This window comes from Nipponia nippon, unplaced genomic scaffold (assembly GCF_047370975.1).
Source record: "Nipponia nippon isolate SJK-2023a ecotype South Korea unplaced genomic scaffold, ASM4737097v1 scaffold_7, whole genome shotgun sequence".
Lineage (NCBI taxonomy): Eukaryota > Metazoa > Chordata > Aves > Pelecaniformes > Threskiornithidae > Nipponia > Nipponia nippon.
In genome coordinates, this window is record NW_028262391.1 from 10,253,395 (window position 1) to 10,268,272 (window position 14,878).

The 14,878-nt window shown below is 47.7% G+C and overlaps 3 protein-coding genes across 4 annotated transcripts in view; 1 reads left to right on the forward strand and 2 right to left on the reverse strand.

Annotated features, from left to right (window-relative positions):
* Positions 1–3,291, forward strand: part of ERICH6 (glutamate rich 6) — an 11,835-nt gene extending 8,544 nt beyond the window's left edge. For both annotated transcript variants that reach the window (XM_087738680.1, XM_087738679.1), the window contains 3 exons: positions 413–565; positions 845–1,076; positions 1,554–3,291. In XM_087738680.1, coding sequence (XP_087594806.1) covers positions 413–565; positions 845–1,076; positions 1,554–1,817 — 649 coding nt within the window. In that variant the 3' untranslated portion in view covers positions 1,818–3,291. The remainder of the gene's footprint in view (positions 1–412; positions 566–844; positions 1,077–1,553) is intronic.
* On the reverse strand, positions 2,678–3,262 carry LOC148050801 (glucose-dependent insulinotropic receptor-like). Its single transcript, XM_087739705.1, has 2 exons — positions 3,017–3,262; positions 2,678–2,971 (listed from the first exon to the last, which is right to left on the reverse strand). Exons 1-2 carry the CDS (start codon positions 3,260–3,262, stop codon positions 2,678–2,680), a joined length of 540 nt encoding a protein of 179 aa, XP_087595831.1.
* Positions 3,292–6,027: 2,736 nt separating the features above from the next.
* On the reverse strand, positions 6,028–14,869 carry SELENOT (selenoprotein T). The gene is made up of 6 exons (XM_087738682.1): positions 14,646–14,869; positions 13,161–13,271; positions 11,910–12,036; positions 10,336–10,423; positions 8,736–8,887; positions 6,028–6,844 (listed from the first exon to the last, which is right to left on the reverse strand). The coding sequence occupies exons 1-5, from the start codon at positions 14,783–14,785 to the stop codon at positions 8,763–8,765; spliced, it is 591 nt and encodes a 196-aa protein (XP_087594808.1). The 5' UTR covers positions 14,786–14,869; the 3' UTR covers positions 6,028–6,844; positions 8,736–8,762.
* Between the last annotated feature and the right edge of the window lie 9 nt (positions 14,870–14,878).

Consider the following 14,878-nt stretch of genomic DNA (forward strand, 5'->3'; position numbering starts at 1 on the left):
TTTTTCTCTGGGAGAACACCTGCCCCTGTTTTCCATGCTGTCATCCAAGTTGAGTAATTCGATCACTTCACTTTGCTAGGCTTCTACAATCGTAAGCGATGTCCAAGAATGTGTCTTTAAAATAAATTTGCTAAGCGGGTTCTGCCCGGGTTATTGGTTAGAAAACAACAAAAATGTACTCTGTATCTCTAACCACTCTTTTGTCAGCGTATACAGAATACTTCAATGTAGGAGAAAAGCACTGGCAGCGTTCCAGGTAACACTGGCCGCACACTGCCATTCCGCCTTTAACACAGCGATCCAGGCAATACATCAATTTTTATACTCCAAAGTAGCGCTCTGAAATACTTAGTATGTCATAATAGACCAACCAGACAAAGCAAGGGGTTATGAACACCTTATCTGACAACAGCTATCCATCTGGAAATCTGGCAATCGTTGTTGTTCGAGAGAAAAAACAGCTTATTTGCATAGTACAGGAAGACAAGCCGAGAAACGCCAAAATACAAGCAGTATTTAAGTCCGATGGCAGAAGTACTTGCTATTATCCAAACGGAGCTGTGTGGTATGTTCATGTTGGTCAGAGCAGTTTTGCTCTCTGCTGCACATTTTAAATTTCAGAGGTCATAAAGGGTATTTTTAATAGCATTCAAAAATTAAAAGACAAATATAGCAGCTCATGGGCCCTGCTTTGGGTGCCTCCCAGAAGAGCAAGGCTACCCCAGCTGTGCCTTGGGATGGGGGTTAGACCCCAAACTACGTGTGCCTCCCATCCCTCTGGGGAATGAGGGACATTGGCTGTGGGAGCTGCAGGGTGCAGAGCTTTGATTTTCCTCTCTTTTAGGATAAACATGAGTATTCAGGGAGGGCAGTATTTGGACCAAGAGGGCAGGAGGGTGAGAAGGTGGACGTGGCCGAACAGCGTCATGTCATCAGGACCCCATGTCCCGCTGAGCCCCATCTTCATCTCCCTGAACCGGCATGTGGGGGTCAGGATCCTGGGCCAGGACAAGATCGTCGTTTCCTTCCTCGCCATGGGGCAACAAGCAAAATTCAACGTGGGAACCAAAGTGCAGGTATTTCTCAAGTGCACAGGCAGCTCCACACAAAGCTGCTCCCCACAGCGGGAGCGGGGCAGCCAGGGAAGCTCCCATCTGTGGGGAAGCACGCTCATCCTGCGGTGGGTGCTCCCCATGTTGCCCCCTCGTCCTGCCCCCCAAAACAGCAAACAATGGAGGTGTACCCATGCTCGGTCCCCACACAGCTGCGGGGCTCGCCAGCTCCAGCAGCCCTGGCTGTCTGCAAGGGGCTGCAGAGTGTGGGAAGTGCTCCCGGGCAGGTCCCCGGTGTCCCTGGCCACGGCCCCGAGGGTCACCCTGGCTCTGCCACGGGGAGGAGAGCTGCGATCCACGTGGGCAGGGTGCGTGGCAGCTCCCTTCCTCCACGGGCTCCTGCCATGGGGGCAGGTTTGTCTGCTGGGGAGAGACCAAAGTCCCGAAGCCCCATCCCGCACTGCTGTGGCTCTGCTGACTCCGTTTGCCTCCGCTCCCCAGGTCAGCGATGTCGGCCAGCTGCCTCCCCCCACCTGGCTGGGCGAAGATGAGCTCCTGCTGCTTGCCTTCAGGGTGAGGATCCTACGGCTCTTCGACAGATTGCGTGGGTGCTTGAACTTTCCTTCTAATGAGCAATGGGACAAAATCAAGCCTCCCACCTACCTTATCACACAGACTTTAAAGATCTTACACCTTTGTACAACTTCTGACATAAGCGATGAGCTACGCAGCTCAGTCAGGGCAATAGTAAATACTAAAGTCTGACCAGCACATGTGTGGAGTGAAGGCAAAACGAGCCGAGCGAGACGCTCCAAGCTGCTGCAGTGCCTGCACACACTCAGCAAGGTTTCGCCTGCAGCCCTGCCCTGCCGTGGGCAGCCCGTGGCCATTCTGCAGGGCCCCTCTCCTGGGGCCATCCCACCCCGATGAGGTCTCGCCCAGCATTGGCGGGGCTGTGGGGCAGGGAGTACCAGAGTACATTTTCTTGTCAGCCCACACTGAAGTGCATCTCGGCCATGAAGGCACAAAGAGGGGTTTTGTTCAGGACAGAGTAAATCCGTGCTTGATGTCGGTGCATTGCCCCTGAGCACCCTCTCTTCTGTCTCCTGGCAGACACCAGCCCAGGCTGACCCCTCGTTTCAGCCTGTGGATGTGGCACAAAGATAAAAGCAAACAGAGCACAGCTAAGTCATAGCCTGCGACAGATATACAGGGAGGTGTTTGCTCAGAAGTCACCCGCAGAGCCACTGCTCTGCACAGCCAGAGCTTCTGCCAAGGACACGGCACCAGCGGGATGCCCAGATTTCCCTGGCGTGAGCACTGGATGGCAGCTCAGCCTGCTGCAGGTACAGCAGTTCCCCATGCAGACAGAGGGACAAAAGCCCACAGTTTGTCCAAAGCAATCAAAAGTCACCGTCTTGGTGACGTTTGTGCGGATGCTGGGGACAGAAGGCCATTAATGCGGACAGCAGACGGCATGGACAAGCTGCAGCCTCTTGGCAGCAGCTCATAAATGGCTGATGCAGCGGGAAGGCTCTGCTGCACCGGCGGCCCTATGTTTCCCTCCCGCCGTGGGCCTGGTGGCCATGGGAGCAGCGTGGGCGGAGGTGGGGGGCACAGACCCCTCATGAACTGGGTGCCTCGGGCCGGCCGCTGCCCCAGCTCCCAACGGTTCGGACATTCGAGGCCAGGGGCTTCACCTGGCCCTTCATCCTGCACCTGAGCAGCTTTGCGAGGCGGCTCCGGGTGTCTTTGCTGTACAGGCTGTGGATGGGGAGGCTGATGAGGGAGTTGGTCTCGCCCAGCAGGAATAAGGCGTCCTTGAGCGGGCCGGCCAGGCTGCAGGAGCTGCAGGCAGCTCCTACCACCAGGTAGGGGCCCCGGGTGAGGCTGAAGCTGATGAGGATGATGAGCACAGTCTACAGCGCCTTGGAGTGGCGCAGGTGGGTGCAGAGGGACCCTGCCTGGGCACAGGCGTGCCGGAGCCGCGTGTGCTGCATGTAGGCGATGCTGCCCACCGAGATGTGCAGGTGCACCAGCAGGGACGGAGCAAAGATGCCGAAACAGATCGCGTACAAGTACTCATTCTTGGCTGCGCACAGGAGCCCGCAGTAACCCGTGTCGTTGCCTCGCTGGAGGGAGGGCAGGATCAGAGGCAAGCGCCCGAAAAGGAAGGACAGAATCCAGACGACAACAAGGGAGAGGACCATGGGTGTTTTCTTCCAGAGGGTGGGGTTGCAACTGCAACACTAATAGGAAGTTGCACACTAATAAAAAAAATTAAATCCGATTTATATCAAATTAGGCTCTGGATAAACATACTATAGTCATTAAGTTCATATTTATTACATATTTGCAATTTAAGTCTACCAGTTGAAGACAGATATTACTTGCAAGTTCTCGTTAACGAGCGGCATGATGGCTCTGCTGACAGGACCACAGACGCCATTTGGATTGGGCTCGTGCCATGCCGCAGCCAGGCAGCCACGCGCGGCGCCTGCCAGCCCCCTCCACCTGGAGAAACACCCCGTCCCCAGGGGAGCGGCGGCGCAGGGGCTGCTGCTCGCTCTCCCGGACTCGCGCTGGTCTCATCACCGGGGCATCAGTGAGGTGCAGGGCCTTCGGAACGGGCAGAAACTGGATGTTCAACGGAATAACTGAGGTTTAGATCCACGCCAAAGCCTGTAATGCAGTCCGCTGGGCAAAATTGCACACTAAAATTACCAGAAGTGGCAGGGCATCGGCACACGCACGGCGCCAGCTCCCCTTCGCCTCTCCATGCCCAGGCGATTCCCGAGCTTTCCCCAGAGCCGGAGCCAGGGACCGTCCCCCCGCGCCACGGGGCCAAGGCAGAGCAGTGTCCCGTGGCCGCGCGGCCCAGCTCCGTGAGACACAGGCCTTTGCAGGCTCGGGCACGGTGGCTTGGGTGAAAATCTTTAACTAGATTCACAATCTTCTAGATTCTAAATCTTTGGTTTAGAAAGACGAAGATCACACCCGAGAACTTGATTTTGACCTCTTGTGCCATTCCAGTTTTTAGCACGGTTACGTCTCATTTGTACCAGCACAAGAGGAGGCCTGACGACAGACCTCTGCTGCAAACGGCTTACGTGTAACGGCCCGGTTTTCTACTCTCGCAGGGGGAAACACGAGTCCCATTTTTTCGTCCTTCCCTAGCCTGCACCCAGATCACAGCAACTCCACCACACCGGTATCATTTACCCTCGTGCTTAACAAGCCAAGATCAACAAGCTTGAGTTTGCCCCTCAGAATGATTATTTAATATCCATTTTGCACAGGGGTGAAATCAATCGAGTGTTCGAATAGGGCTTTTTTAGATCAATGGGTCTTTATACCTTCATTTTAAAATTATAAAGTAGCACTGTGCAGGAGAGAGCAAAAAGCTGCAATTTTAACACCAGGATGGCACCTGGGCATCTGGGCTTCCCGCCGCCCCCCAGCAACGCTGGCCGTCGGGCCCTTCGGCACAAAAGAGGCGCGTTTAATAAGAGGATTCAAGGGGGAGAAACCCTGCCAGGACCACCGAGTACGCAGAAGCACAGAGGGCCCCGAGAGCCCCGGGCCGAGTATTTCTGGAGGCTGGGAGGCGAGAGAGGGTGAACGCGAGGCAGCGCACGCTCGCCCCGCGGTCTGTCCCCGCGGGCACTGCTGCAGACACGCTCCCAGGCTCTGGACGCCCATGATCCAGAACTGCCCAGCTGGGCTTAAGCTAGACACTAGGTAACACCCATTTCAGACTAGAGCAAGTTCGCCTGGTTAAAGCACAAATACTGAAGTCGTTGGCTGGCGTTCGGTGACTGGTTTATAGGCAGGCTGGCAGGTATCGCTGCCTTTAACGACCATCAAGGTTCTTTATTTCCATTTTATTCTTCAGTGCTCTACAAATAGCAATCACGGGGCTTGGTCCAGCCCATAAAAACAAGTCCGCTCCGCACACCCTACAACCCAGAGCAATTACAGACACGGCCAAAACACTGCCCAGGCCGCTCCCCCGCTGGGGAAAGCGGAGCGCTCTGCTTCTGGTGCACTTAAAGGACGTCAGCAATGGTTCTCGCATACCGAACTCCAACGTACCGATGTACCGTCTTCCTCAGACGGAAGCAAAGGGATACTGGGGGCAGCAAACAGAGCATGGGCAAGCATCAGCAGGGTGGTAACAGCAACAGCTCATGGAAAATCTTAGCCTAGCAACACATCTGTACATTTATTTGTTTTCTAATTTGGCTGAAGTGTATAATTAATAAGAAACTAAAACTCTATCCACACTAGAAAATTTTGATTAATCTATTTCAGAAGAGAAGGCATGCGTTACCTAGAGAGATGATTTCATCACAGAGCCAAAGCAGCCTTGAGGCTTTGCGAGTTTAATGGTTGTGAGGAGCAACACTTTTGTAACAGCCGGCATCGACTGACTTTTCTCTCACCTGGGTGGTCAGAGCTGCGGTTTCCCGAGCCATTCCTCACATCGCTCCCTGCAGCCGTGGGGAGGGTCAAAAACGATTCTTGCAAACCGTGACAGCTGCCTTCTGCAGCTCTGCAGACTCCCTTTTCAGCTGACTTGCTGCCCCAACAGAGAACATCTCCCTCAGTCCCCCGTCCAGAGAACTTCGGTAAGAAGGACGCAGAAGGACTTCCGCTGGTTTTACAAGGGGTGCGGGACCCTGCAGCTCCGAGCAGGGACAAAAAACAGAGCGGGAGGCAGAAGAGGAAGGAGTGGAGGCTGCGGCCTGCAGCTCACACCCACTTGGGAAGCCCACGTGAGGAAAATTCCCAGCCCCCGCAAGAAAACTGCATTTAAGACTTCACCGTAACCCCGTGAGCTTCCGCCGGTACAACAGCACCTGAACTCTAATCGCGGCTTTGGCAGGCGCACGAAGGAAAGGACAAAGCTCTGCGTGTTCCTTCCAGAACGCGGAGGTTGTTAGGGGCTCAGACAAGACAAACACAAGATGAATGACTTTGGAAAGTAGGCTTTTTATGCATTTTTTTCAATTGCAATTCTAACAATATCCATCAGTGACTTGAACAAGGTACTTTACACAGTAAACGAGAACTCTTTATTTAAATTAACTTTCTTAGTTTCTATTTAGGACAGTAGAAAGGCCCAGCTTTTCATCTCTTCAGAATGGTCAAGGAAAAACCTCGAGCTGGCCAACGCAATTGAAAGAGCAGTCGATCTTAATTTTTACTGAAGTCACAAAACGATGTAACTACTCTGCATATAATTTCGTTTATATAATTTAGTATATAATGCACTGTTCAACTCTGCCATATATTTTGAAAAATATACAAACCTGCTTTAACCACATTAGCGATATTTGATAGACAGCTGTCAATTATTTAACAATTTAGGACAATATCAGACATTCCTATAACTTCCATTTTAAACTACAAAAAGAACATAAATTCATATAAAATAGAACAGATTAAACAAACTTTTTTTTCCCCCAAGGAAAAATTAGATACCAACTCAATCTGCCATTGCGTGAAACATGAATATAAAATAAGTTACAATTAGTAATGCCTGCATTTGTTGAGCTATGAACTGGTCGAATGAAATCTTAAAAAAACTATACAGTATTATTGCACTCCATGAATGTGCAGTATCCGGAAACACGCCAGCACTGAAAGAGGTCTTTCATTAAGTTTTTTTTCAGGAGGCAAAACGTGGCTGCGAGAGAAGCATCCAGTCTGTACTAACAGCGTGCTGTCTTCAGTACAGGCCTTCATGGGTCTGAGCCACGCTGCCTTTGGAAATCACCACTTAATGCCTGGAAACAGAGACACAAGCGTTACAGTCGGCAACTACTCCTGCGTTAAACGAGCAAACCATCTCCAGCACTGTGGGAACAGAGCGCCGAGGCGTCTTCTGTAAACTAAGGAGAACAGCGGGCTATGTACGCTTCGGATTATGGAACCTGAATTACAAGCACTGTCTCCCGGGATGTCACAACTCATGGCAAGAGAGTGCTGCTGTTATTATTTTATTCTGGGCGACTGCCGACAAGGATACCATCAGCATGACGTTACATTAGCACGAATTCAAATAAGGAGACATTAGGACACAAAGTCACTTAAGTCTGACTATCAAACTTCCCTAACCTGTAGTGTTTCTTCCCACATGGAAGGAAATATAACTGAATGGGTTTTTTTGTTGTTGTTGTTTTTCTAAACTTATGTCCAATTAAATAAAATTCTACATAAGAACAGTCTTAGCATGCTTTGTAAGCTTGAAAGTGACATCAATTTACTTTGCAACAAAGAACCCTCCAAATCCATACGCAGAGGGTGCTGGGCTTCAGCAAGCCCATCTGCGAAGTAGAGGAAACACCAACCTTTTTAATACTAAATAATATTTAAAAAATACAACACAACTTATTTCATGATTAAGATGACTTTTGCTAAATTACTAGGACAAACCAGACCTAACTGAACAAACAGGACATGCCTACAGGAATCAAAAGTCAACTGTTTTGCTTATTCCCTGCGTGAGGGCTTGGAGGAAGCAGCCTCCCTGAATTGCTTTCCCCGCTTCAGGAAGCCGCAGGAGCGTTAGCAGAGGGAGAGATCAATAGGGCAAAGAAGGGGGTTCGAAGTCTGAGCTCTGAAACAGCGAGAAACAGCAGAGCAAGCCCTGGTTACAGAGCGAGGTTTCCTACAAGGAGTGAGACTGCCTGCAGCGCTTCGATAGAGCTTCGGTTTCTCTGAATGTACACCTCCACGTGCTATGTTCTTGCGTACGTAAATACAAGTTTGCAGAAGCTGAATCATGTCAAACAGAGCTCCAAAGCAAATCCGTGCAGGTGTCTGAACACAGCTACGTCATTAACTGCTACAGCTGGGACCAACTGATCAGTTTAAGGTGGTGAGACGAGTTGCAAGATATCAGTCAACAGGAATGGGAGCACAGGGTCTGTCACTGGAGAGTGGGCTGTCTGTTGGCAAGGTAATGCCAAGGCACCAGCCTCTCAAACCAAAGCGTTCTTCTGCCAAAAACTGCACCGCAGCTAATCAACGCTTCGCTTAACTGGTCTCCGAAGTCTCAACTGCCAATTTTTGCACCAAGATAGTCTTGATGTAGCACATCAATGTTGCTATGAAGAATCATAAGCTACATGTTTCGAAAGCCACAAGTCACATCGGAACACGGAACTGGTTTGTCATAAAATATAAAAGCACGGATGTGACCCCTCTTCTCCTAACAGTCAAGGAATATTTGTGAGAGGTTAAAACAGTACAGCACACAGATAGGAGCAAGAAAATGTTCTACTTTCTAAGGCCATGCAATTCAATTAGGTTACAGGTTATAGAGAAATCCTTTGCACATAGGCTACTTTAAGGCACATAATGCAGTGTGTTTTCTGATCTCTGCATAATACAGTTCACTAACTTAAGGCCTTCTGCACGCAGTAACACGTTTTTTTTCTGTCCAAAGGAACGCCAGCTTCCAGTTTTGAAACGGGTGGAACAAACCCCAACCCAAAACCTCCCACCAAAACAGTATCTGTAAAACCATCCATGTCAATTTACTGGAAGTCACTAGAGCTGGTTCTCCAGTAAAACACTTTTCAATGAACAATGTAAGATTACAACGTTCAATCTGCAACATGCGGTCCTTCACATCCAAGTCAACAGACAGCTGGTGACTGGAAGAAGACTTACAAGAAGTTTCAGTGCTGATAGATGGGGCTATGATCGATGATGAGGCATTGACTCCATGTGCACATTGAGCTTCATTTCGTTATCAAGAATTTGTACAAGCTGCTGCATGGAAGGGAGGTGGCCAGACTCTAGCTTAGACCACACTGGAACATCTACCACAAAACACATGGAGGGGAGAAAAGCACATTGACAAAGTCAGAAAACACATAGGGCCAGTTTAAACATAAAATTTAAAAGATCTAGGAAGCTATGCATGTTGGCACGATTTTATGTTGAGAGAAATATCTGGATCAATGATGCTTCAAACCTCTGGCTACACTAGAACCCAGTCCAACTAGGAAAACAGAGTCTAATGCTTCCATTTAGAAGTACATCACATGGATTTAGAGGTTCAAAATTTCCATTGACAGAATGTCTAAAAATAGATGAGCAAGTTGCAGAACAGCATACTGAGTTTTTAAACCACCGCTAAATCTTTGAAACTTGTGGGTCTCATTAGTCTTCATCTCACTTCTGCCTAATGCCTAAGGCTGACCCTCAAAAGTTCTGCTTACCAAGATCTGGCTTGGAAGGTTCCACTCAAAGCAGCTGCAACCATTATTTTTTTTCCCTCAGAAATATAAAAGGCAGCCCAGTCCATAAACACTTTAGGGTAAACACAACATTCCTTTCTGATGTTGACAAATACTTCCTCCCTCAAATATCCCTCACTGCTACTGAACCCACACTGAAAAATACAATTGCTGTCATCTAGGTAAAACCAAAGCCAGACCAGAAACACTTTGTCCCAAAACACAAACCAGAAACTTACAGAAGTCCAGATGTGACTCTTTACCCCTAGGAAGGTTCTGCTGCCAATTCTCACCTGAGATTTAGGACTAGAAGGGCATCATGTTCCATTACTTTGATGCAATACAGTCAGTCTTTAAAAGGTGCTGCAGTTTATGACTTGACTTAGAAACTACTATATTGAAATTCATTTTGCACAATCATAAACTGAGATTATAAAGCACAGAGCTAGATTACATACTTGTACCTAAAGCCTGAGAAATTCTGTACTCCATCATAATCTTTAAAATCATAAAATTGTTTGAAGGCAGAAGGTCCACAGACTCTTAACCTGAAAAATCAGTACTGCCGTCCACTGGTACCAAAAACCTGGGAATAACAATGGATTCAACAGGATTCCAAGGCTAAACCATATTAGGAAACAGGATAGGGAAAGTACCTAATTAACTGTAGAGTACGCTTCCCTGGTTGATCATTTCTTACTTAACGCACATCGCATGCAAAGAAAGAACACAACACAATACACACCAAGCATTCTTCTAAATAAGTTTTTTAGGTAGCTATTTTAAAATATATGTAACTGACATCTGTATAAACTGCTTTATAAGACATCTATGATTTTCATCATTTATTGCAATATATAATACCTGAAGTTTCAAAATGGATGGCAATTATCACATACCATCACATTTTGAAACACACCACATTTCATAACATCATCCCTCATTCTCCCAAGAGCACAGCTCTCACAAATCTGTGCGTACACACGCAACACAATGCAATTCCCTTAAACAGAAAGTTCTCTGCTCACCATTCAAAGTTATTTCAAATGCACCTGTTGACATACACTGGTTCTCAATCATGTTGCTCAGGAAGAAGACCATCATACAAGCATAAACCTAGAAGAGAACAGAGAGAATCCCTGATACTTCAGCTGTGTGAGCCACAGCTTATTTTATTCACTCTTAATAGGTGCTGGACATTTACAGGTGTCTTTGAATTCCCCTCTGCAATTTATTAAGTAATCTTCCAATCGCATAGACATCTTCCTTTCATCCTCTTTTTAAAAAGATTGTGCACACTGCCTTCTCAAGACAGATATTAATAATTCTGAAACCACCCAACTCACAATCCTCATTCAAACAAAAGTTACACCTTCTCGCTCCTTTCCTCCACAAATCCACGCACATCTTAACAGCCGGTCTGCAGAAGTACATGGCTACGTTGGCACTTGTAGGATGACAAGGGAACACAACTGTTCCTGCCTATTGCCTATCATTTTCAGTGTAACACCTCAGATCAAAGAACCACAGGCCTAGACACAAACAACAAAACAAGTCAAATTGCATTTGTTCACAAGAATTGTCAACCCTCTAGCATTTCTTCAAGCTAATCATCCGGAATTTTCTGTGTGCATTGGTGCCTCAGGATGAAACGATGCAATCTTCAGCAACATAGCATCTCCCTCCATCGCCAGCAGCTTTATAATTCCCTTTTCATGCACAAGGGCACATTCACACAGGTTACTGCAATACCAAGGATTTTAGCATGGGAGACAGCCCCTTAACATTGCAGATCACAGATGTACCGCAGCCAGCCTAGCTCGGTACTGTATTGGGCCCATTTAATTAAACAGGATATATTACAGCTTCTGTACATTGGAAGTGACTTGTGACAGAGACCCACTGCACTGGGTAGCTCAGTTTGAGGATCTGTGCACCAATAAAATATATAAAGGCTACTAAACTTATAAATTGCTTTTGTTTAGTAGAATAAATCTGGAATAAAGTTACTATAAATCAGAGTACAACAACATTAATCCGTTAGCATCATCAGTACTGACTCACAGGGATATTCATCCCACAAGGCATAGTCTGTTGTGCCAGAGTATGTTCTGCAAAAACACCCACAAAAATTTCAACTTGATTTTTCTAATCACCATCTAATTGCATGCCTAATCTATTAAAAGTCTGATGAAAGCAACAACTGCAAAATAGTTATGAGACAAAAGAAAAAGGGAAGCTATAATTTTAACACCGATGATACCGGCTTGAAACTCTACTCTTGAGCCCTAAAATATAAAAAAAGTTTTATCATCTTTGCCAGTAACGTTAACCTCAGCTGTCCCTCTGCAGCACCATCAGCCTGGAAAGAGAGATGCTGAGAATCAAATCTGGGTCTGTCAAACATGAAGCACTACTATTAAAAATAATTATGCTAGTGTAAAATTCTTAAATATATATAGTTATAGAAGCCTGAAGTTTCTGTTAAGATTGAGCATATGAAAGTTAAATCAGTAAGAATTGTGAAGTACTCCCGGAGCACTCTCATGAAGTCATTCTGAAACTACTTTTTCAAAATAAAAGAAGAAAGTATGCTGTTTACCTTATTTTCTTGGCCCCACTGCCAGATGCTCGGAGCTTGCATGCCAAAGAAAGCAAATGGATCCTTGCCAACGATTATTAAGCCTATTAATACTAGTTTGAAGACAGACAGGAAGGATGCTATGTGCCTATCAAAAGACAACACATAAAAGTGACTTAGAAGGTTCACAGTTACCACTTCACCAGTATACAGCTATAATTAATTTAATTAGAAGAATTTTGATAGTGTACAATCACGCGTTTCAGAGGAAATAAAAAGCTTTTTAAGTAAGTTTATCTCACTGTAAAAAACCCCCCCACAAAACAAAAAAGCAACACACATTAACAAAAACACGCATCCTCAGAAGGATACCATTCTTGTACACCATGCATACAGATCTTTTTTTTTTTTTTTCCTATGCAGACCTCAAACAGAAATTTGCTTTCAACTTATACTTGTCTAAATTGGATAATACATTCAGTTTCTTAAAGAAGTTGTTCCATATTATAGAGACACGTTTAATTGAAATGCACTATTTCCTTGTAAAGCATTTTCCCAGAAGATGAAGAAAACGCTGCAGTTTTTTCTAAGAATTAAACCTATAGCCAGAGAGCAAATTAACACTGAGGTATTCAATCTTGTAGCATTCTTACCATTCTAATTATTAACAATAATTAGGTCAAGAAGTGGTTCAGAAGTCACCGCACTAACTATGGCATCATTCTCTAGCATGTACACAATGGTTTAAATAACAGGAAAAACACTATTTTAGTTTTATCTTTTCCAAATTTCTTTGGGCTTCCCCGCCCCGACCCAAACTGTAGTTAAAGACATCCTGGTAGTCTCTCCGATGAGGTTAGCTCTCCCCTGACTCAGCTGTTAAAACCAAACTTTTCCCTGCTCTGCAACCTTACCCTATTGCAGGATTAAGTGCGTAAGCCTAAGCAACAAATGTGAATTCATGTCCGGATACATCATGAAGAAAAGCCGAAAAAATTCACTGTGAAAAAAAGTTTATTAAATAATTTACTTTAGATTGGAACACAACAGGCCTCATCATACAGATATCCAGATGGTAACATTTGTATGGATAACTAAGGTCGCTATCTGGAATGGAGAATATAACCGAGCTTGTATGCAATCACAATGGAAACAAACCCTTATGTTTCCATTTTCAATATTATTTAAGCGCAAATGCACACGTTCACCACTCACCATGCTGAGCCTACATATCGGAAAAAAGACAGTTAGTACTGCTAGTCATTTGCTTACCTATATATAGGTTGAGGAAGGTAGTTCTCCCCTTCAATTCGGATGTCTGGGTACCGCTGGCTAATAACCCGCATGTACTCCTCAAACACCCGCCTGTAGCCTCAGGAGACACTGAATGCAGACAGGGATTGTCACTGAAACTGGAGCGCTGTATGTCAAAGTCACTGCTAAACTGGTAACACCAGTATTCGCACTGTTTATAGTCTGTCCAGTTTAAAATAAAACTAAAATTCTCCATGCCAAAGAAGGAAACTGATCTGCAGCTAAGTTACACATCAAAAATCCTGACAGCTGGCTAGGCACTTGGATTTGTTTTCACATACTAGCACAGACACAATGTTTTGGTAAAGTCCACCGAGCAAGGAATTGCTTGTTTCCCCCATAAGAAGCTGTTAAGTTAGAAAGTCAGTGTAAGTATCACCTTGCTGTGTGTCCAAAAGAAAAAAAAAAAAAAAAGTTCCACACAATGCAGTTTTAGTTCCTCACTAGTTAAATTTAACTTTCTGGGACCACCCACAGACAGGTAACATTGCTCCCAGTTATTTCTGTGTACGGATGACCAGATTAACTACAGAGAAGTTAAGTATTACAGAGCTGTACTTTGGCTCACATTTCTACCAGCTGCCTCTGTAACAACTGAAATAAAAATTATCCGGCTTACTGCAGAAGAAATTAAGCAAAGTACTGCCTACCGAGCACGCCTTTTGCGCTGCTTCGCAGACCCGCATGACACAACCCGGCCCAGACCCTGCTCCGGGAACGGCAGCGAATATTCTCGCTCCTCCCCGGAGCAGCGGCGGGTCCCCCCGTCCCCCTCCCCGGCCCAGGGAGCTCCGGCGGCGGCTGCAGCTCTGCCCGCCCTCAGAGCGCCGCGAAAACACGGTGACGGGCGCTTAAGGCTTCGCTTCCCCGCCCCCCCCCCAACAAGCTACATATGCTAGAACTACCGCACCCCTCCCTGCTCGGTTTTGCTCTGAGCAGCTGACGCCATCAATAATATTCTTAGGGTGATATAAACAAATAACCTTCGTTACAATCTTTGCTAAAATATCAATTCCTCCTAAGCGTAACCCTAAGTCAGTGGCACACCGTATATTAAAAAAGCCTGAAAAGAGCGTTTTTACCGCGGGTAGCCATTTTTTCAGTCGTTTTCAGGCGCTGCCCGGCAGCCCGCACCACCCGAGGCGCGGGGGAGCCCGCGGCCGGGCGGGCCCTGCGGCCCCGCTCCCTATTCCCGCCGCCGCGACCGCCGCCTCGCCCGCGGAGCCGGGCCGGCCCCGGACACCCCCCACGCCCCAGGCGGGGTGGGCCAGCCTCGGCAGCTCGCCCGGGCGCTGCCCCGCCGGCACAAGGACGAGAGAAGCGAGCGGAGCCGACCCCGTCCCACCCCCGCCGCCGTGTCCCGCCGCCGCAGCGCTGAGGGGAGGATGGGGAGGGAGGAGGGGTAGGCCCGGCCGGCGCCGCCATCTTGCCGGGCACCCTCACCAGATCTGAAACTTGAGCAGCGGCCCGGTGGCGTAGGCCATGCGCAGCTTCTTGGCCGGCAGGCCGCCCTGCTCCGCCGAGCCGCCACCCGGCCCCGCCGCCAGCGCCAGCAGCAGCAGCAGCAGCCCCGCCGCCCGCATGTCGCCTCCTCCGCCGCCGCCCCCGCCCGCAGCCGCCGCGGAAGCGCACGAGCCGCCGCACCAAGGTCACGCGAGCGCCGCCCCGCTCCGCGC

Excerpts from the sequence above, each read along its gene's own strand:
- LOC148050801 (XM_087739705.1), bottom strand. The coding sequence starts at position 3,262 with ATGGTCCTCTCCCTTGTTGTCGTCTGGATTCTGTCCTTCCTTTTCGGG. Across the intron at positions 2,972-3,016 it reads TCCGGCACGCCTGTGCCCAG|ACTGTGCTCATCATCCTCAT; the intron begins GCAGGGTCCCTC and ends AAGGCGCTGTAG.